The sequence below is a fragment of the Pectinophora gossypiella genome, chromosome 22 (genome assembly GCF_024362695.1).
Source record: "Pectinophora gossypiella chromosome 22, ilPecGoss1.1, whole genome shotgun sequence".
NCBI classification, from domain to species: Eukaryota; Metazoa; Arthropoda; class Insecta; order Lepidoptera; family Gelechiidae; genus Pectinophora; species Pectinophora gossypiella.
This window is the reverse complement of record NC_065425.1, coordinates 1,498,383-1,521,389: the sequence shown is the minus strand read 5'-3', so window position 1 is coordinate 1,521,389 and position 23,007 is coordinate 1,498,383. Positions and strand designations below refer to the sequence as shown.

General features: G+C 40.4%; 3 protein-coding genes across 17 annotated transcripts in view; 1 reads left to right on the top strand and 2 right to left on the bottom strand.

Annotated features, from left to right (window-relative positions):
- The window catches only part of LOC126377014 (zwittermicin A synthase ZmaJ), an 88,537-nt gene extending 83,721 nt beyond the window's left edge, over window positions 1-4,816 (bottom strand). The window contains exon 1 of one of the 3 annotated variants that reach the window (XM_050024608.1): window positions 4,477-4,816. The gene's annotated coding sequence lies outside the window, so the exon portion shown is untranslated. Of the gene's footprint in view, window positions 1-1,374; window positions 1,430-4,476 lie in introns of those variants that run through there. The other 2 variants (XM_050024609.1, XM_050024610.1) reach the window with 2 other exon arrangements.
- LOC126376933 (cilia- and flagella-associated protein 58-like) overlaps window positions 1-19,566 on the top strand; it is a 45,025-nt gene extending 25,459 nt beyond the window's left edge. Inside the window, exons 9-20 of the mRNA XM_050024480.1 lie at window positions 874-1,013; window positions 3,761-3,899; window positions 6,735-6,784; window positions 7,604-7,782; window positions 8,378-8,587; window positions 9,206-9,356; window positions 10,298-10,422; window positions 11,125-11,282; window positions 12,374-12,491; window positions 13,506-13,572; window positions 14,627-14,774; window positions 19,506-19,566. Of these exons, the coding sequence (XP_049880437.1) occupies window positions 874-1,013; window positions 3,761-3,899; window positions 6,735-6,784; window positions 7,604-7,782; window positions 8,378-8,587; window positions 9,206-9,356; window positions 10,298-10,422; window positions 11,125-11,282; window positions 12,374-12,491; window positions 13,506-13,572; window positions 14,627-14,774; window positions 19,506-19,566 (1,546 nt within the window). The remainder of the gene's footprint in view (window positions 1-873; window positions 1,014-3,760; window positions 3,900-6,734; window positions 6,785-7,603; window positions 7,783-8,377; window positions 8,588-9,205; window positions 9,357-10,297; window positions 10,423-11,124; window positions 11,283-12,373; window positions 12,492-13,505; window positions 13,573-14,626; window positions 14,775-19,505) is intronic.
- Window positions 16,483-23,007, bottom strand: part of LOC126377113 (C-terminal-binding protein) — a 144,999-nt gene continuing 138,474 nt past the window's right edge. For 5 of the 13 annotated variants that reach the window (XM_050024775.1, XM_050024779.1, XM_050024781.1 and 2 more), the window contains 3 exons: window positions 22,269-22,402; window positions 17,253-20,432; window positions 16,483-16,884 (listed from right to left, as the gene is read on the bottom strand). In XM_050024775.1, the coding sequence (XP_049880732.1) occupies window positions 20,367-20,432; window positions 22,269-22,402 (200 nt within the window). In that variant the 3' untranslated portion in view covers window positions 16,483-16,884; window positions 17,253-20,366. The remainder of the gene's footprint in view (window positions 16,885-17,252; window positions 20,433-22,268; window positions 22,403-23,007) is intronic. The other 8 variants (XM_050024777.1, XM_050024784.1, XM_050024783.1 and 5 more) reach the window with 8 other exon arrangements.

Below are 23,007 nucleotides of genomic sequence, written 5' to 3'. Positions count from 1 at the left end.
GTCTCTGTAGCAGCCAAGAAACGTTACGGATCGCAAAGGCCTTATATTTGTATTATGCTAATTTAATTTGTGTGATTTATATCTATCTGTTTAAATATAAACTAATAAATTATCCGTTACACTATTAGGCAATAGCATCGGGAAATTGCGTTGTTACATTACGACCTTAAAATTAATTATAAATAACGTCCTTCTTTTTTTGAAGTCGGTAAAAATAATTCATTAATCGAATTGTTTATTGTAGAGAATATAACACATCACATAAGATACTTACGTTATATAAACAGCCTACAAAAGGTGTTAGTGACACCGTAACGAATACTGAAGGCTCGACCAAACGTAGGTACTTACATTATTTGTAATGGGTGTGCATATTCTAAAATATTCGGTCACGAGTACTAATATGTATACACTTTGAAACCACGTCACATTAACGTTTTTCACAAATTAAACCGTAAGTCTCATTAAATGTCAAATATGATAGTGCGACAGGGTTCTAAAGTGATAAGAAAATGACAGGTATAACTTAAAGTAGGGCCTCACTCAGCACAAGTCGCGGCGTGAACCACGACGCTGGTATTATGTGGAGATAACGGTGTTGCTGGCAACACAAGTATAAAGATAATTAATTAATATTTTTTGGTATGGCAATTGTTTAGACTCGAATGGCCGACGCCTCCCGCGAAAGTGTAAAGTAAAAGTGTATTTTTATTAACAATATTTAATTAAACAGTGAAAAGTAACAATCTGGTGTTTTGCTGCAGTTGGATTTAGAACCCTCGACCTCTCACCATCTACATATACAGTCCACACAAACCAAGAGCCGAACAAACGGTAGTGGACATAACGCTAATTAATATTTTTTTGTTGCAGCGAGCGCCTCCACCAACAAGTATCCGTGATGGAGCGAGAGATCATGCTCGGCAAGAGACAGGCAGAGGCGGACAAGAGGGACATAGAGAATCTGTGCAGAGAGAAGGACATCCTCAACAAGAACATGCAGAAGATACAGAGTAAGAGAGCCAAGCCTGACCATAGACAGGAGGAAATGTTGCTCGGCTGCATGCTAAGAGTGCTGGCGGGGAAGTAGACAATGTGGATAAAAACTAGAAGCTCAAATGTGGGCGGCAGCACTGCTGAGTGTCCCTAAATTTTATCAAATCTCAAAAATCAAATCAAATGTACACACACACACACACACCTACAAGCACGCACTCACGCTCGCACGCACGCACGCACACACACACACACACACACACACACACACACACACACACACACAAATACACACACACCTAACATTAATAGTTGCACAGAACTAAATTTCAACAATCAGACATAACAAAATTAAAACACATAATAACGGGTCCTTACCGCGTTTAAATGGGGATATGAGACTCCCGATATTTCGACACTGTTGCAAGTGCCATGATCACGGGACAGACATAACACATTAATACACATGAAATCTCCATACTGTCCAGCTAAAATTCGTGATAAATTGCTATAAAATGTGGAGCAACAACGTGGCGTGTATCCCGTCTGAAGGATGAGTTGCAAAAAAGAAAAGCAGCCATCAGTTGGAAAAAGGCAGTTTTGATTGAAAATAAGGTTTCTTCTTTCCGATCTTTAGGGTAAAACGCTGCGCAAAAGGTTTATTGTAAAAATATGACCAAAACAAAATGTTTGTTTAATCAAATAGTAAGTATGGGGAACTGTCAAAATTTAAGGACACTCAACAGTAGAGACACCTGGTGGGAGAAATGGGTAGTTTGTATCCTCACTGGAGACACCAAATAAGTTCATGCGACAAAACCAGAGGGAGGGCCATAAACGTACAGTCATAAGCAATATCATGTACCCACTGTCAAGAACCCTGTCGCACTATCATATTTGACATTTAATGAGACTTACGGTTTAATTTGTCAAAAAAGTTAATGTGACATGGTTTCAAAATTTATACAAATTAATACTCGTGACCGTACGCCTGTACTCTCAGACAAATTAGGCCCTGTGCGTAATACCACGCCTGTTCCCCCAGAAAAATTATATTTTTAAGTAGACTATATTTTTTGAGGAGCTCGGTGGCGCAGTGGTAAACGCGCTCGGTCTGCGATTGTTGAAGTAAAGCAACTTTCGCAAAGGCCGGTCATAGGATGGGTGACCACAAAAAAAAGTTTTTCATCTCGAGCTCCTCCGTGCTTCGGAAGGCACGTTAAGCCGTTGGTCCCGGCTGCATTAGCAGTCGTTAATAACCATCAATCCGCACTGGGCCCGCGTGATGGTTTAAGGCCCGATATCCCTATCCATCCATAGGGAAGGCCCGTGCCCCAGCAGTGGGGACGTTAATGGGCTGATGATGATATGGTTTGAATTATCCCCCTCAGTATTCGTTACGATGTCACTAACACCCTATATTATATAGTATCGTACGGTATTTGACTACGTTGTTCTATGTAAATATATGTATACAGGACAACGTATGGTCTAACAGAAAGCTCGTTGAGGTGTGGTGTGGATACTTAGTTCATTTTGCGATAGATGTACCTTTGACTAGTGCATTGACATATAATCGTGAGTTTATGTATGTTATGCTATTGTTTTTTTATACTTGGTCAATTCTATTGGAAGACGTCATATAATATAATTTTGTTTTTTACTTAATTTCAATTATACTTGTATTTTCCTGTATTTACTTCTAATCTTTTAATAGCAAAACTACCGATTTATCGTATTTTGTCCTTGTACATAATGCAAATTAATTCACCTGTCGTAAACATTAATTAAGATATTTTTTTAGTTTTTTTCAATAAAACTTTAAATCTTTGTTCGCGTTTTATTGTTTTTATTATTGACCATTTTGGAGCACATTAAAAGAATATATTTTTGTTTTCGCTAAAAATTGAAGCTATTTTTTCAATTAATTTGATTTTGCTCCATTCCAATAGAATTTATCCAAGTTACATCGTGAACACTGAGGTTAAGATATATTAATAACTCGTTGGCGCAAGTCTGGTACCGGGATTTAAGCTGGCGCTCGGCTCCCCGGGTTTGAGTACATTTTTTTCTAGGATTTGTGCCTGTGCCCGGTTAATGAAAATAGGATCGCCCCCTAAACATAGCTAAAGTATTTTAGCACCTATGAATCATGAATCACGTCGTCGGTTTTTAAGATATGCCGTGAACATAAGCAGTTATACGCGTTCTACGTTTGAATTCGCGCCAGTCCACCATAGAAGCAAACACTAAACTAAATTCTTCTAACACGATATTCCCAATTCTGCTGGTCAGAGTACATTCATCGCAATATTGCATGATACTATATAATACAGGGTGTTAGTGACATCGTAACAAATACTGAGGGGGATGATTCAGATCGTGATTCTGAGTTGATATCAAGTGGAAAATTCATGAATTATTTTCTGTTCCACACTATTGCGACGGAAAATTCCACTTGATTTTAACTCAGAATAATGAGCCGAATCATCCCCCTCAGTAATTGTTACGATGTCACTTACCAAGTCGATTTTCATTTTTGATATCAAGTGGATTTTCCTATAGGAAAATTCATGAAAATGTTAACGTTTTTTTAAATTGTTTTCCGTTCCATACTTTTGCGACGGAAAATTCCACTTGATATTAACTCATGAAGTAACTCTGAATCATGACCTGAATCATCCCTCTAAATGTTCGGTACGATGTCGCGTACGCATACATAAACAAAAAGTGCAATAAAAAAAAACTAAAAAAATGTGCACAGACGAGGCGGCGGAGAACCTGAACATGCTGAACCTGCAGGAGCAGCACCGCAAGCAGCTGGACCACGAGCTGGAGATGAACGCGCGGCAGATCAACAAGCAGCGGCTCATGATACGACAGTACGAAAAGGACAAGGACAGGTGAGACGGGAGATACAACTGTAGGTGAGAGAAACAAAGAGGGAAAATGAATTTATCAGTTGGGTAGATCTTCAAACGGTGGTCAGTCACCGTTAACGCAAATATTCAGTTAGAAATTACGTAAGTTGGCCGCCGTGGTAGCCCAGTTGGCGCTAATATAGTGATTAAGATAAGAAGGGAATGTTAGATTGATTTGGACACGTAGAGCGGATGAAGGATAAAAGGATTGCGAAAGCGATATATAAAGCGAAAGTTGGTGGTAGGGCTGGCAGAGGAAGACCTAGAAGGACGTACATTGACCAAATTGGAGATGTCAAATCAAATCAAATCAAATCAAATATACTTTATTGCACAGAACTAGAACTAGATGTCCTTAGAAAAGGTGCGATCTACTCTGAACCGGCGTGCGGAAGCGATTGATGAATGTGGAGGAAGCAAGAGAAGTGTGTCAGGATCGAAGCAAATGGAATTCTATAGTCTCTGCTTGAAATAGGCGTGAGTTATGTATGTAGTATATATGTATGTGTCAAAAGATGCTAGGATATTTTGCGTGCACGGTAAGTAGTTAAGTACTTACCTATTGATTTGGATTCTGGTGTTCGGAGAAGTACCCAGAGATTGTTGATGCGATAGCTAACGAGGATAGTCACGACAAAGATAAGCAGAAAGACATGACTAACTCTTGGTAATGTCACACTACGACTACAGAAAACGGTTTTGCACATAACTATCAGGTATCTTGTCCTTTTATTACAGGGTGAAAGCCTTAAAGCCTTGTCCACATGAAAATTCGCGTTAATAATTAAAACACATAATAACGGGTTCTTACCGCGTTTAAATGGGGATATGAGACTCCCGATATTTCGACACTGTTGCAAGTGCCATGATCACGGGATGACTGATGAGATTGGAGTGGAGTAGGTAGATCCATATTTTTTTTTTCTACGGGCAGACATATCTGTCTACCCTCTTTCTTTGCCGCTTTGATAATAACCGCGTAAACTTAAAACAATGTATTCGCGTTAATATTTATTTCTTTTATTTTTACTGTTTTACATTCAGCCATTACAGTAAAAACCAATTCGAATGAAACATTATACATATTAGACAAAACTAGATAACATAAAACATAACATAAACAGCCTATATACGTCCCACTGCTGGGCACAGGCGTCCCCTCAATGAACCGGAGACAAAACTCATCATCATCATCAGCCCATTAACGTCCCCACTGCTGGGGCACGGGCCTTCCTTATGGATGGATAGGGAGATCGGGCCTTAAACCATCACGCGGGCCCAGTGCGGATTGATGGTTATTAACGACTGCTAATGCAGACGGGATAAATGGCTTAACGTGCCTTCCGAAGCACGGAGGAGCTCGAGATGAAAACTTTTTTTTTGTGGTCACCCATCCTATGACCGGCTTCTGCGAAAGTTGCTTTACTTCAACAATCGCAGACCCAGCGCGTTAACCGCTGCGCCACCGAGCTCCTCAACTATTTTTATTTATTTATTTTAACTAGAACATTAGCGAAATGCCACATCTGTGAATTTGACCACTGAACAGCTGTACATCCGGGTTGTCTTGCGCCAGGGCGTAAGCATCCGTATCGTGCGAATAACCGGCGAGTACCAACCAAGATTGGTTCTCTACAGCGGGACAGCGGGAAGAGGTTGCACAGGCCCTAAAAGCACACTACTAAAGTAGTTGTGTAGTGTTCATTATCATTTATACTGCATCTCTGCGATGGTAGCTGATGATTAAATATGAATCACACATATGACAGCTAACTGATAGGAATGTAGATAAATTGTTGGATTTATAGGCATATTCAGGGATATGGCTGTTGTATGGGTGGTCCATATTAATATAATTTTCTAATTGTTTTCTTTTTGTTCCTTTTTCTTTTTGTTAGAAATTAAGACAATTATATTATGTAAGTTAGGTACGCCGTAACTGTGATTTACATCACATCTCTATATATATAATTATAGTTAATTAGTATAATGCATAAATGTAAACCATGTGGCAGTACTAATTAAATAAATAAATAAATAAATGCCTATAGCACAGACTTTATTAGGCATCTATTTTATTTCTCAGACTATTTTAGGCATCAGCTGTACTTTCTGTTTGAGATTACCCTTAAGACAAATTAAGAATTATCTTTATGAACACTATTGTAAAAATATATGGAAATAAATACCAAAGTGCATTTTTCTGATAAGATTAGAGTAGTTTTGTATAATGTGTCAATTTCCTTTTTTTGGAAGCACTTAGTTTCAAAAGTGCTTCTGTTAACGGATATAATAGTATTAGCGATGGTAGTAGTACGTCAATGGATGTAGATATTGTCATATTGTCTTTAACTCTTTCACTCACTCTCCCACTCACACACACAAACACAATGATACATAAAACATAAATAGCCTATATACGTCCCACTGCTGGGCACAGGCCTCCTCTCAATCAACCGGAGAGGGTATGGAGCATACTTGCTCGGTCTCGTGGTGTAGTAACACCACGCTGCTCCACTGCGGGTTGGTGGAGTTGTTTTTACGGCTAATAGCCGGGACCAACGGCTTAACGTGCCCTCCGAAGCACGGAATCAACTTACTTTTTCGGACAATCAGGTGATTCAAGCCTGAAAAGTCCTTACCAAACAAAGGACAGTCTCACAAAGTGATTTCGACAATGTCCCCATCGGGAATCTAACCCGGACCTCCAGATCGTGAGCCTAACGCTCTTACCACTAGACCACGGAGGCTGTTAAACACAATGATAATAATAACTTTATCTACTTACTTTAATAACCAAATGTTATATCGTTTCAGATTACTTGAAGAGGCTATTGCCCTAAATGAGAAAATTGACGAAATATCAGGTAAAAAATAATATGGATTGTTTTAAAAGTAATCTCTCTCTCAGTCTACCTCCTAGATATTGAGCTAAACCTTTCCGAAAGTATATCTCCGCCCTGAAAATTAAGATATCGACCCAAAAGATTGTTGACAGAACAAAATACTGACGACCAAGTATTTATGTTTCGAATTTAAATACTTATATGTATAATCTAAGTACTAGTTTATATGCCTGTGGTGTACATTTAGGCTAATCGTTATCTGCATTAAATGTGTGATTGCTAAACTTACTTATATGAATTTACCATAAGTACCTTCTATTCCCGTTGACGCCCATTGGGGTAATACTTAATATAAAAACTCTTTCGAAAATTCACCCTAAGAGAATAGGTTAGTTTCCAACTAGTCAAATCAGTTACTTTTTACTAAACGTCAAAACACGAAATTACTATGGACTTCGTAAGAAAAAGCAACCTGTGACGAAAGTGTCAAAATATCGCACTCTTTATTTTCTGTTCTGTAGTCGCACTTTTCTTTAATTGAATAAGTTAAATAGAAAAATAAAGCGTTTTTTGACACCTATAGGTCTGTTCCCGTGCGAAAGAGTATAAATGATGATGATCTTCTTCTATCGGATGGATTGTGCGGTGGAACCTTATCATCATGGTGTCAGGGATATTACTGAGCCGCGAAAGGCCCCTGACATGGCTCATGTAACGACTACGTACTTACATCAGAAAGTAATTACCGGGAGCAACGGCTTAACGTGCCTTCCTAAGCACGGATTATCTTCCTTTCCAATGACGATGATGATACAAAACTAACAACACCGTACTCCACAGAGGAGGTTCGCCTCCGAACCGCAGACATCATCGACCTGAAGAAGGCACTTCGCGAGGAGAGTATCAACAACCGCAAGTTGACAGTTGCCCTCGACGCCACCAGGACTGAGCGGAACATGCTGCACAAGAACTACACTGAGGCTTTAGATGAGATACAGGATCTGAAACAGAAGTTGAAGGTATTGCAAGTGGACAACATTTTAACCACACCCCGGATACTTCATACAAAAACCTCGTTGCAAAGGATTTTTGATTCCGTTGGTCCCGGCTATTAGCCGTAAAAACACCTCCACCAACCCGCAGTGGCGCAGCGTGGTGGCTTATGCTCCATACCCCCTCCGGTTGACTGAGGGAAGGCCTGTGCCCAGCAGTGGGACGTATATAGTGTAGTAGTGCGTAGTGTTTATGTATGTGTTTACATGAAGGATTTTTGTTTTTATAACATTCATCTGTGTTTAAAGACACAAAGAGAAAATGAAATCGAACAAAAATTTAACGGAAACTGTAACGGTTTTCGTGGTCCATTGGTTGAGCGTTGGGTTCACGGTCCTGAAGTCCCGGGTTCGAAACCCGATAGGGGCATATCACAAAAGTCACTTTGTAAGGGCCTCATTTGTTTAGGATATCGCAGGCTGATCACCCGATTTTCCGGGGTAAGCGGAGACTATGGAATTCCATTTGCTTCGATCCTGATACACTTTTCTACCACTACTACCTACACACACTAAAACAAATACTATAGACAATGTACTAATCTTAACCCAACTCCACCAGATGCTGGCCTACCAGATTGAACAGCTGAAAGAAGACATCAGCGGCAAGGAGTCAGGCTTGAAGAGCTGTGAGGGAGCTCTCAACAAGTGCCACAAGAAGAATGAGCAACTCCGCACGGAGATACAGGCGGGGTTAACCAAACTCTCCGAAGCACGCGCGGATATAACTGCCTTGAGGCAGGAGGAGGCGAGGCTGAACAGGATTATTCAGGTCAGTTTTCTGGTTGTTTTTTTATTATTTTTATGTCCAAGTAAAGTTAAACACGTTGAGAACCTGGAGCTAGTCGCTGTGGACCACAGTGCACCGGCTTGGTTCGAACTCAAGTACCGGACTTGCACCAATGAGTTAATTCATCGTAAGTGCAGCTAGTCATTGTGGTCCTGTGGTAGACCGGCTTGCTTCTCAAATGAGGAACGTCGTTCGAACCCTCGGTACCAAACTTTCACCAATGAGTTATTAATTCATCTTAGGTGCAGCTTTCACTAACACGGTTTGCTCGACCATCATAGACGGCGATACGGCTCACCACCTATCATGGTCTAACAGAAAGCTTGGTGAGGCGTGGGTACTTGTTCATCTTACGATGGATGTAGGTACCTCTAGCCTATTGGGATATAGTTTAGCGAGCTCTTCTTCTTATCGTGTGGGTTGTGAGGTGGAATACCAGCCTCATCAACACTGGTGTGAGGTGGAGATGACTCATGTAACGATTACTCACTAACATCAGTAAATACGTAGTAACCGGGACCAACGGCTTAACGTTAGTGTATGTTGTGAGCTTGTTATGTTATGTAGAACGTGCACTAAATATTCAATTCTCAATTGCAGGAAGGCGACACAGCTCGCGCGAAACTGATGAAGGAGCTGGAAGGTCTGATGAACGAGCGCGACGTGGTGGGGGCTCAGCTGGTGCGGCGCAATGATGAAATATCCTTGCTGTACGAGAAGATACGCATACTGGAGGTCACGCTACATAGAGGTAACTAAGGATACTATTATGATTATAACAATATGTGAACTGTCAGCTTAACCTAAGCTTAACTTCTGGTTCGGCCTGTACTATCTTCTGGGTCGGTCTATACTATCTTCTGGGTCGGACTATACTATCTTCTGGGTCGGACTATACTATCTTCTGGGTCGGCCTACTTATATTATCTTCTGGGTCGACCTATTCTATCTTCTGGGTCGGCCTATACTATCTTCTGGGTTGGCCTATACTATCTTCTTGGTCGGCCTATGCTATCTTCTGGGTCGACCTATACTATCTTCTGGGTCGACCTATAAGCTGGCACGGGACCACGATTTGCCGAGATACCTTTGCACAGCAGTGGGATCAAGTGGACTAGTTGTAGAATAGTAGTTAGCAGAATTGCTTTGATATGGCCTTTTTAACCCCCCAGCAGTGGGATCTTATAGGTTAGATTAGATTAATACAACCTGTACATCATGATCACTGTGGCCCTGTGGTACACCACACCGATCTGCTTCTCAAACGGTGAGCGCCGGTTCAATCCTGGTTCCGGACTTGCACCAATGAGTTGTTAATTTATCTTAAGTGCAGTTTTCACTAACACAGTTGGCTCGACCATTATAGACGGCGATACGGCTATCTATCGCGTTGGTCTAACAGTTCTGTCTGGTGTGGGTGCTTACTTAGTTCATTATGCGATGATTATGCTATTATACTGTAGAAGAATTTTTAAATGATAGGTAAGTTTTAATTTTAATACACTCTTCCTCTCTTCCCTTCAACGTTGCTGTGCCCTACAGGGTCCATTTTTTAGTTCCTATGCCTATGTAACACCCCATTGTACTACATGAAATGCAATAAATAATTGTAGATATCTCTAGACTACCGTAGTGGAGATGTAGCCATGAGCTTATGTTATTTGTATGTAATCTGTACACTTGTGTTCGCAGGAGAGAGACAATACGAGCAGCGGGTGGAAGATATCCGTCTCCTACGTCTGGAGATCATCAGACTGCGCAAGGAGAAGAACCTGCTGTCCAAAGGCATCGAGAACATGACCGACTTGAGGCTTGAGGTGAGAGGGTCCTGCAAGTCTAACAAAGTCTGTTAGAGAACTATGAAGTTATAGAAGTTCTTTACTAATATCATAGAATAAGGAATAATACTACGTATAGAACGGCAACTTCGTAACGCCCCCCACCAGCGGCTAAGCTCGGTTTACCTCACCCCGCTCGGACATAGTTTAGTCTTCAATCGTATGACGTCAAATGTCACACACAGACGCGCGTGTACGATAACGTTAATGTGTGGTGATTGTGTAAAACGAGGTTGTTTGTATGAAGTGTCCAGGATGGGTTAATATCGGCAATACATTTTTGTCGCCCGAGACGAGGCTTAACTTATTAGGTAAGTAATTCTTACCAGACTGGGGCGAAGCAAATAGTAGGGTTATGTGTTTCCCCGATATATATGTATGTACCTAGGTCTGTTCCTTTCTAACTTCTAAGCCACTTATCAGAATTTAACAAATGAGCTGTTACTAGAAGCGTCTTGCTTGGTTGTCCGAAAGAGATATCCATATACGTTCGTTATGTAAAAATTGACGATTCAAAGTGTAACTATGTTACCTACTGAATAAAGATATTTTTGAATTAGAATTTGTCCCGTTCTTGCTTCATACTTTTTAGTGCAACTTTTCTGTAAGTAGTCAGGTTTCAGTTTTTTATACACATATTTTTATTCTATGCTATAATAACCAACCCTTGGATACCGTCAGGTGTTCAACTTGGAGCGCGAGCTGGGTCGCGAGCGTCTCCGCGTGAGAGCGCTAGAGGAGGCCCTGGAGACGCCTCTGAACGTGCACCGCTGGCGCAAGCTGCAGGGCACAGACCCCGACAGCGTGCACCTAACGCAGAAGCTCCGGCTCACGCAAAAGTAAGTATAGGCTGAGCCAGAAGTAATTATAGGCTGAGCCAGAATCAAGTTTAGGCTGAGCCAGAAGTAAGCATAGGTTGAGCTAGAATTAAGTATAGGCTGAGCCAGAACCAAGTATAGGCTGAGCCAGAACCAAGTACAGGCTGAGCCAGAAGCAAGTATAGGCTAAGCCATAAGTTATTATAGGCTGAAGCAGAAACAAGTACAGGCTGCGCCAGAAGTAATTATAGGCTGAGCCAGAAGCAAGTATAGGCTGAGTCAGAAGTAAGAGTAGGCTGAGCCAATCCAGTCGAACAGAGAAATAATACTATCTTCTAGAAAATATTATTTTAAAATAAAAATACTAACAGTTATTAGGTGCCTAATTAAACCAAACCTTGGTCTCAAAACAGCCTGCCAAATTTAAAACCTTCAGTGGATAACTGAAATAAAAACATAATGATTTTCTTTTTATTTTTCATAAACTGAATACCTACTTAATTGTTACCTATCTATTCAAAATATCTAAACATTAAACAACATTTAAATGTAACTGTTGTCTGTTGTTATCTCATCATCTTTATAAGAAAAACGCAACGTTCACAAAGCAAGGATTTTTTTCTTAAATATGGTGTTCCTGTTATCGTTGAAGATTAGATATAGGTAACCTTCAAACCAAGGCCCGAGAGTACTTATTCAGCTACAATTCTACAAATAGGAAAATGGAAGTACAATTTTCATCAAGAAATTTTAGTCGCCGTCCGCTCCAACATACATCTCTCCCTCTATCTTTTCCTCCTTATCTTTATCTGCGTTTCTCCGATCATAATTGTCCGAAAGTAAGATAATCCGAGCTTTGGAAGGCACGTTAAACCGTTGCTCTCGGTTACTACTTAGTGAGGTAAGTAGTCGTTACATGAGCCATGTCGGGCCTGTGGCGGTTCAGTAATAACCCTGACGCCAGGATTTATGAGGTTAAGAAAGAGATTGAGGGAGAGAGGAGAGGAGAGATATTTATGAGGTTGGTCATCCACCTCACAACCCACACGATACAAGAAGACTGATTAACAGAAATAAATTCGTTTTTATTTATTATTTATCTCTTTGTTCAGGAAAGTTTTGATGCAGAGTGAGATGCTGGTAATGAAAGACCGCGAGTTGAAGGAGACGCGCAACCTGTATGGAGCTGTTAAGGACATGCTCGCCTTGCAACCCAGTCCGGACATACAGGTAGAACAGTATACAATACTATAAACATACGTTTCTTGTAGTACAGTTTATAGTTGCGCAGGTCTGCGTCGCGTGACGTCGCGTTCGGAACGCGGACGAAACACGACTGAATAGGCTAGTTTCCAACTAGTCAAATCAGTTACTTTTTACTAAACGTCAAAACACGAAATTACTATGGAATTTGTTTGAAAAAGCACACTGTGACGTCATAGAAAAACGTGATAAAATGTCGGACTTATTATTACGTTTTTCTTATTTAAAATTCATAAATGAGTTAAATTAAAAAAAGAAAACTTTTTCGTTACTTTTAGATATGTCTTTATTTGTCTTTAATCTGAATTTCATAATTTATCTTGAACCTAATACACGACCCAATTATCGAATTCTAATAGACTGAAAGATCGCTTTACACGCCGTGGTTTAGTGGCAAGGTGCACCGCGGACGGTTTTTTTTACAGAAATTGGTAGTTTATACGAAATAATTAAGTATGTTGTCCTCTCTACCAGTTGCAGTGCCCTTACCGGTTCCATGTTGATACTATAATACTTACTTCTGTATTTTTATAACACCACAATTTGTACGAACACATGGTCGCAATAAAACATTTCTATTTCTAAATTTGTTGTTTATACGAGGTCAATAAAAATAACCCAATTGTGTGATGATGTCGAATTCAGTGGTTTAGGGCCCGAGCCGGGATTGGAATTCGTGACACTACGATGTAAGTCACGCGTTCTCCGAGATAGTTATACCTAGTTCATTTGTAAAAAAAAGATTCATTATATTATCACCTGATTGTCCGAAAAAAGTAAGATGTTTCCGTGCTTCGGAGGGCACGTTAAGCCGTTGGTCCCGGCTATTAGCCGTAAAAACACCTCCACCGACCCGCAGTGGAGCAGCGTGGTGGAGTATGCTCCACACCCCCTCCGATTGATTGAGGGGAGGCCTGTGCCCAGCAGTGGCAAGTATATAGGCTGTTTATGTTATGTATGTATATTATCTGATTGTTTCAGCAAACATTAAATCGCACCCAACGTGCATTAGCTAACAGGACTACTAAGATGAAATGTCTGATTGCTGGTAAGTGACCGTTATACCTGCATCCCTACCAAACTTCTCGCGTGTGGGTTGTGAGACCAATAACCGACCTCATCAACCCTGCGCGACTGACATGCGCAACTTGATAAAAATATTTTTTTCCGGTTATTTTCCCTAACATGCGTACCACGTGCGTTTTGTTTGTATTTTGACAAAACGACATGACTTATTTGGATTCACATATTAGCACCAATCGACAAACCGACATAATTATATCGTCAGAATCGATAAAATGACCGTGACAAAATTTTATCACGTTGCCATCTTAGCCCTACTGGTTAGGGTTATTGAAAATTATTTCAGAAAGTAAAGCGCGACGGCGCATTTTTTTCTTTCATGCAGTATTTTTAATTAACATTTTCTGCGTTTAGATTAATGACTTAATCTGATTGGTTCAATAATAATAATAATGTCATGCTTGTCATGCTTGCGACTGCTACTACATTTACGTAGTTGAGCTTCGATGGTGAACTCTGACGTGAATATATACCCTATTTTGACGGTAAATGTCCGCGAGCAATGCGCACACGTTAGGGAAACGTTGACATACTTACTTAGTTATAAAATATTTTGGAAGGCGGTTTATTCTTTGTTGCTACTTTTTTGTTTACTCTGTCGGAAACATAGGATTGTATGCTGGCTACATTTTTGTGTCTTTCTCCAGGAGAGAGGCATCATAGACTGAAATACAAGTTATATACTTAGTCAGCTATGGTACCTACTCAATTATATTCATGTCAATTATGCTTAACTTTTCTCTAGTTGGTCTCGTTTCTCATCCAGTTCGCGCCTTATTTCATTTTCAAATGTGTAGACATTAGCCTGCACTATACGTCGCCATTCCAGGCGGTTACTCGCAAGAGGCTCCCAGCGAGCAATTGGTACGTCGCTATATTAACAGTAACTTTGCGTCCCACTTTTTGAGCGCTGATATTCAATCTACGTACGGTAGTAGTAAAGCTATGAGTTTGACCCTAAAAGTACCAGGGCTACGCTTAAAACAACTAACAATGTCCATCCTCCATCCGTTTTTCAGAGCTGAACATGCGTGAGCGTCAAGTGACAGATCTTCGGCACGAGTTAGACAGAATGAATGAAGACTTACACTCCTACAAGACGAAGTATTACGACATGAAGCGAGCTCTGGACGCGGACGAGGCGAGGCGACTGCGAGTCCCGACCCCGCCCATGCAGACTTGCATCGACACCTGCCCTTATAAAGCGACCTCGCCTAAGTCCAAACCTGCTGTGCCTGGGTTTTGATGTGACTTGCGAGTTATAAGTTACTTCTGTTCTAAGGTTTCAGGGCATTTATTGTAGGGAGACAAAGATATCCATAGATGACAAAGGATGTTATTTTTAATTCAAAATGTGTCTCACTTCAGTCTGACCTTACCTGATGGTAAGAGAGGATGAGGTCGAAGGTGGTGAGAAAATAACGTAGCTGACTTTGCTAACTGACGTTTATGTAATTTTTTGATAAAGTTATTTGCGTCTTATATGCATAAGGTGCAAATCAATTTCAGCAAAAATTTTAGATACGTAAGTTCGCGACCTCAGCAACGATATATACCTGTCTCATCTTGCAAATGACAAATTTGATGTGCTACGTGAAATGGGTATATCTTTTCGCACGCGAATCGAAAACGAACCATTCAAAAATACGGGTCTTGATTAAATTCGCAGGTTTAAATGTATTTGTTAAGAAAATATAAACGGGGCTTTGAGGCGAATAAAACGAAGAATTGATACCTAATACAAAAATGTGAACCGTGAGTTTTAGAGATGTGCAAAGCCATTTTATTTATTTTAACAGCTGAACCACTGTTTAGCCATGTCGTCTTCCATCTACGAATTCTGAATTATCCGAATGTATGGGAAAAACCTGATGTTTAAGTTCGTAATTTTAGTAAACTTGGTAGAAAGATAGACAACCGCGCGATTTATAATATCGCAGTCGCCGTTAGTGTAAGTCAATATTGGTGCTAATTCCTGTACACAGAATCTAATTTTAAGTTTTACCTGCCATTTTCTTATCCGCCGGAAAGGAAAGGGACGGGTAATCGACAAGCATAAAATTTATAGAACACACGTCAATTTTAGGCAGAAATCTAAAACAACCCTATAAAAATTTTACATTGCCTAATAACCCGACAGATATAGATAGATACCTGTTTGATTTGCCCGGGTATTAATTCATTCACTTGTCCGTCCCTTTCCTTTTCGGCGGATAAGAATGACAGTGATCACTTAAAATAAAATTAGATGGTGTCTATAGGAATACAGGAATATAGTGCCTAAATTTTCTGTAGAGATGAAACTAAAAGAATGATGAAATGAGTGGTGTTATAGTGATATGTTAGAAACAGTTTTTATCCATTAACTCCCTGTGCAAAACACTAGGTAGAGGCGCCATCTAGATAAAAGCGATGAATCCAATAGTTTGTACAACCATTTTCAATTAGTGTAAGTACGCATCTGGTTGTAATAGGGAAACGCTTGTTTCCAAGGCGGAAGCAAATGATTATAACTAAGCCCCAATAATTGAAATATAAACAATTTTGTGCCAATTTTAGTCTCCCCTTAGTAACTTTAAAACGTATTTGTGCAATATTTTGCTTGAATTATACTTTCCATTATTAAACTATTTAAAGCCTAAACTTTGTATTTACACTCGCAAAATATATACGTCGCTTTGTGACACGTAAAATATCGCGAGTGGATTAAAAAAAATAATTTTGATGGTGGAAAGAATAAACAGATTGTATTATAATCTAGTTACCTAGATTTCTAGTAGTGTTCGTCAGTTAAGTTTTGCGTATTTATTGTTAATCATGCTATTATTCTTGTTTTGTTCAGTTTAGGGTAATCATTGAAAATAAAACACCAGAGTAATTAATCCGAAAACAATAGTTTTATTTAAGAACTTTTTCACTTTTCATAAAATATACACATTGTTTTTGTCATTAAACTAAACTGTAAGTAAATACTAATTTTAAATACCAATTCTCACGATTTTCAAACAGGTGGTTGTGGGTTCTGCCCTACAGCGTACTATTCTCGGTGTTCATGTACAAAGTCCTCACTTAAACTCTATTTAGAAAAAAATATCAAATGAAGCATGATTTTGTACATTTCAAATAAAAAAAATCACGGAGACCTGTCTTCTCGTTAATAAAGTGTGATGATAAAATTCTACAGTCGTTTGATACTTAAAAATAAGAGTGAGAATGCACGGTCGGAGCCGGGGGGGCGGGAAATGCTTACAAATGCTGTACGCTCGGATCGCTCTACCTCGCGGCCGCTAGTACCAGTTGCATCGCTAGTACCAGTTGTACCGCTAGTACCAGTTGCACAACTAGTACCAGTTGTACCGCTAGTACCAGTTGCACCGCTAGTACCAGTTGTACCGCTAGTACCAGTTGCATCGCTAGTACCAGTTGTACCGCTAGTACCAGTTGCATCGCTAGTACCAGTTGTACCGCTAGTACCAGTTGCACCGCTAGTACCAGTTGCACCGCTAGTACCAGTTGCACCGCTAGTACCAATTGTACCGCTAGTACCAGTTGCACCGCTAGTACCAATTGTACCGCTAGTACCAGTTGCACCGCTAGTACCAGTTGTACCGCTAGTACCAGTTGCATCGCTAGTACCAGTTGTACCGCTAGTACCAGTTGCACCGCTAGTACCAGTTGCACCGCTAGTACCAGTTGCACCGCTAGTACCAATTGTACCGCTAGTACCAGTTGCACCGCTAGTACCAATTGTACCGCTAGTACCAGTTGCACCGCTAGTACCAGTTGTACCGCTAGTACCAGTTGCACCGCTAGTACCAGTTGCACCGCTAGTACCAGTTGCACCGCTAGTACCAGTTGTACTGCTAGTACCGCGTCCTCTACATCTCTCAGTACTCTAGTACCGCGTTCCCTGCCCACTCGCACGACTTCACATCACTTCATCCCTCCCTCTTTACATACACACATCCCCCATAGGTCCTCACGCATAACACATAACAGCAACATATTTATTTATATATAGCTGTCCCAACTTACCGAATACAAACACAGAATCAACTATTCGCTCACTTCAATTATCCGCGCGACGTTTGCACTGAGACGGTTTAAACATAAATGTATTATTTTATATTCCTTAATTTCATTCGTAAACATATACTTGTAACATTATAACGTTCATTTATTATATCAAATAATCAATGTCATCCCACAATCATTATCTTTATATCAACACTATCGCTACGAATGTACTTATCCGACGTAAGCTCAAATTAAGTATTTGATTGGAGCGATCTATTCAAGGAGAACCGCACTCCAAACATGTCAAGAGTCTATCCAAACATTAGATAAAATCATTAGGAACTCGGGCACTTTATAAACTTACTCTTGGCAATAAGTTGAAGCCCATAATGCTCTGCCAAAACAGAGGTTATCCACGGCCCTATTCTCGCAAATAAAGGAGACTGTACGGGCCGGTATTATATCATACTTGTTCCGCTTTCACACGAGAACTGTGACATCATCGATACAGGACAACGGTTGCTGTGACGTCATCAACAGACTACAGTTACAAAAATAATCGAGCTTTCTGACTGTACGTAAATTAATTAATTTATTTATCATCGTAGGTACAATAGTATATTTTCAATTTTGATAATCATGTCATTTTTATTTGTACATTTTTATATTTTTTTGACCACCTAATCCGAGGTCCCGATCTAATGTGTAACTAGTTAGGAGGCCTAACAATGAAAGCGCGCACTAGAAGGGTACTTGACTGGTGTTATTTTATTATCATCAACTCGCGAACATGCTAAAGATAAATCTGAAATCTGTTTTTCAATATCTCATCCAACGCCGGATATTTTAAAGTTTTTACTTTATAGCAAAACGGCATTTGTAGCTGATTGTAGCTTGAACTCCTGAACATGATATCATGCATTCCTATTAACATTTCTTTCTCTTTGATTTCGGATGGCTATAACTATTTCACATTTCAACGAATTTCGATTCTGTTTTCACATTTGGCTATCAATTTATGTCTATTTTGGAACTATGATGAAAACCTAGTTTTTGAAACTTGTCAACTACCCTATTAACCGTTTGTAATTATAGAAAGAATCGTGCGCATATACTTGCTTAATCACAGACAACACACGCCCATAATCCATAATGAAGTGGGCAGAGCCACAGGAGACAACTTGCAGTCACACTTTCGAGGCGACACGTGAACCAACATAGCGCCCGTGCATTCTTTACCATGTTTATGGGGGGGACCTTCGAAACTACGTAATTAGATCTTTGTTGATACGACGAACGCTGATAGTAATCGAGAGCGTGATGCAAAAAAGGGAATTACTAACTCGCATGCGCCTGCGCTTTCATTGTTGCAGCCATAGGATATTGCTGGAACCAGTCCAGAGCAATGAGTATGGTTCGTACGGACTGTTCGCATCAAAATACTCAATTATAAAACGAGTTACGTATTACATGCATCACGCCTGTATCCTCAAAGGGATAGGCTGAGGTGTATAATATATGCACCCAGTCATCGACAGCTGTTAAGTCCCTTGACATGCCTTGCTGTTGATTTACCTCAACTGTCATTTACTTGTGTTTGCGTGCAATCCGCGTTCCAAAAAGATGTTTTCCTCTCTTACGCCTATCACCATAAGGTTCATCATATCCATATTAGGATTTCGTATCAACAGTGGCTGCAAGTTGTCTGCTGGTTTATAAAGACCACATAAAAGCTATTCAATTATAAAAGCAACGTTGCTATTTGACATTACTCGGCATTGCGCACATTACTATATATGCGCAAATGTCAAATTGGAATATTGTTTTTTGGATGAATTGGTTTTATTGGTCATTTTAACCCCCGATCCTCAAAGTTTCAAGTCTGTCCACACCGGCAGCTCGTACGGACCAGACGTATTGCTCTGAAACGCATAGCCTGTAACGGAATATAATTAGAACGACATATCTCTCGCCTCTTTCGTATTATTAACCTGTATAACGTTACCGGTTCTTACTCTTGCTAAGGAAGGTTCTAAACCTAATAAGGGCCCTCACATGTCACTGCAGACTCAACAAGCACCTACATAGAATGGAGCTAAATGACTCCCCTTTATGCAGATTGTTTAAAGCAAGATGAGATGCCTTTACACCTGCTGTGCAGCTGTGAGGCTCTCATGCACAGAAGCTGGGCACTGGGGGGCCATATAATGGACCCACAGGGTATCATATAATCGTCCTCCCAAAAAAACAGTGGATCTCATCAAACGGATTGGTCTGGAGGACTCCTTAGGGATTTGGTCACAATAGATCTCAGCGCAGTGGCCAATCGGGCCCTTTAAAACACCAATGGTGCGAATGAGACGAGAGATATGTCTATTGTGCTAGGCGATTTACTACATCTCTGTCGTGCAGCATTTTAATCATATTACGTTTAACAGGGTTATAGCCACTTATAGCAAGTATATCCTGCGAATCGAAGTATATCCTGCGAATCGACTAGACGCTTAGTATGCAACCTTGGACTCCTGGCTACGTCAGCTCGCGCGGATCACATCACAGGGTATATCGAGTGTCGTGACGTCATCAGTCCTCGCCGCTGGAGCGTCTCAATGCAAACTGCGCGGCACATTTGTATTGACTCGTTGGCTTACAAGTACTTATGACATAGTTGCGATGGAAGGATAAAACTATTGTTTGTCTGGTGACGTGACGGGTGGCGACGGTACTGTAACGTAGCGTAGTCTAGTGGACGTCAGAGCTCTCCTGCTTGGGCAGCTGGTGGTTCGCCGGCTCCGACGTGTTTATTGGCTGGAAAGGAAAAATTGCAAGTTGTAAAATTATATCTAAAAGTTAAGGGTGTTGGGACCCTAGCTCGACACAATAGATGGCGTAAGTGTAGCCATGCCATTCGGTGATCGAAATTATTATTTTTATCATAGATAAACTAGGCTAAATGAGCTCTACACCTTTTTGCCACTACTTGAAGGTCTAGAGAACCTACATACAATAAAAAAAAATTATAAACGTTTTCTATTTAGGTTTACTCTGGGTCTGAAGTTATTGTCAACTTCCTACTTAAATGTTATTTTTATAACTTATTATTAGAAACTACATATAAAAGCAGTTTTGTAAAGGTTTATTTGTGTATATATATCATCATCATCAGCCGTACGACGCCCACTGCTGGCAGACCCAAAGTAAACCTGAAGAAAATAGGAAAGATTTATAATATTTTTTATTGTTTGTAGGTTCTTGAGACCAAGTAGTGGCAAAAATGTGTAGAGCTCATTTAGTTTACTTTATCTATGACAAAAAAAAACTATAATTTCGATCACCGCTACACTTACGCCATCTATTTTTGCTGAGCAAGGGTCCCAACACCTTTAACATAACAAACTGCATGTAGGTACGTCATCATAACATCGAATAACAGTTGTTTACTGGTTGACTGTGTCATTGACGGACCGGGACGTCGCTGAACTAAACAGCGAAGAAAAATATATCATAATTTAATTAATATGACACTTAATTAAAACACATAATAACGGTTTCTAACAGCGTTTAAAGTAGGGATATGAGACTCCCGATATTTCGACACTGTTACAAGTGCCATGATCACGGGATGACTGATGAGATGGGAGTGGAGTAGGTAGATCCATAATTTTCTACGGGCAGACATATCTGTCTACCCTCTTTCTTTGCCGCTTTGCATCCCGTGATCATGGCACTTGCAACAGCGTCGAAATATCGGGAGTCTCATATCCCTACTTTAAACGCGGTAAAAACCCGGTATCATGTGTTTTAATTATGATAATAACTGCGTAGACTTAAAACAATGTATAATATGAACTTGATAGAATATTTTAGTTAGAATATCCTTCAGCACAATGTCCCTCAGTGACGTCACAATGCCTCTTACTGTGGTCACTATACTCCTTTATGTCCTTCAGTGACGACACTGTCTTTCAATGAAATCATTGCTAACTATGTCCTTCAATTACGCCACTGAGGATGTCAATCGAAGTGTTACTCGATGACGAATATTTTTGCCAGTGTGGGTGTGTTACAGGGTGAAAATAGGGTTAATGCAATTTAGCGCAAATGGCATTAACTATTTGGCTGAACAAATGGGGAGCGCGGAGGGCTCTCACCCGGTAAGTTAGCGCAATGATTACTGCAGCTGTATTCACATTCAGCCGTTACTTTTACTCCTTGGCTTGCCTACTTTTCTATTGGCTGTCGTAGAGATAATAAAAGTGCTATCATCCCTGCTGCGGTCGGCCGTAGAAGGAGGCTGAACGCAATCCTACTTTAGGCATTTTGTGTCTTTTATATATTTTATGAGGACAGAAGAGGTAAGATGATTGGACACTTAATAAGACACGACGAATTTATTGAAAACATCATAGAAGAAGCTACAAGAAAAGAGAGGAAGGGGAATACCAAGAAGAGCTTACATGGAACAGATTAAAGAGAAGGTGAATGTCGTGTCTTTTAAGGAAGTTAAAGGATGGGCCCTTGATAGACAAGAATGGAGAATGTTACACCGACAAGAGCGTAGCTCTTTAAATTAATGATGGTAGAATGATGTTATGTTAACGTTGTGGTGTGTGTAGGTGTAGTGTGTGGTGTGTGGCGTGTTACCAGAGTGATGGGCGGCTGCTGCGGCGGCGGCTGCGGCTGCGGTTGCGGCGGCAGCGCGGGCGGCTCATGCACCGCCGTGGTGGAGTGAGCGGCCTGCGCCCCGCCGCCGCTGCCGTAGTACCCGCCGTTCATGCCTGCCGCACGCACACGCGTTACATCACACAAGTTCCAAAATATCTTTAACACTTTGAATACTCAATTTTTACGTAACAAACGTCTCACAACCTGTATAACCTAGTATATGCTGTACACTACTGCATCAACTTTGGGAATCCTCTGTCTAGTTTTCAATCATCCAGACTAGTGATATGCTGTTCCCGAAAACGTTACCAAAGGGGGAATATTCCTGTTGTAACCCCTCTTTGATAGAAAGGATACAGGCTGCAATTTTTTTTTAAATTATTCTTTCTTGTACTCTGATCGTACCTGCCTAAAGGCTAGATAATAAAGCTCTTTTTACATAACGTTTACGAATTTTTACTACCGAGAATATAACCATAGTGGAAATATTCCCAGGAACAGCACATTATTGATCCAGACGAGCATAACATAACGTAAACAGTCTATATGCGTCCCACTGCTAAGCACAGCACCTCTCCTCAGTCAATTGGTAGAGGGTTTGTTTGGGTAGGACATTGCAGACTGAATGGCGAATCGGCATCAACAACCAATCCGTTTTGGACAATCAGGTGTGGTAGTCCGGAAAAGTAAGATGATTTCGTGCACAGAGGTGAGGCGG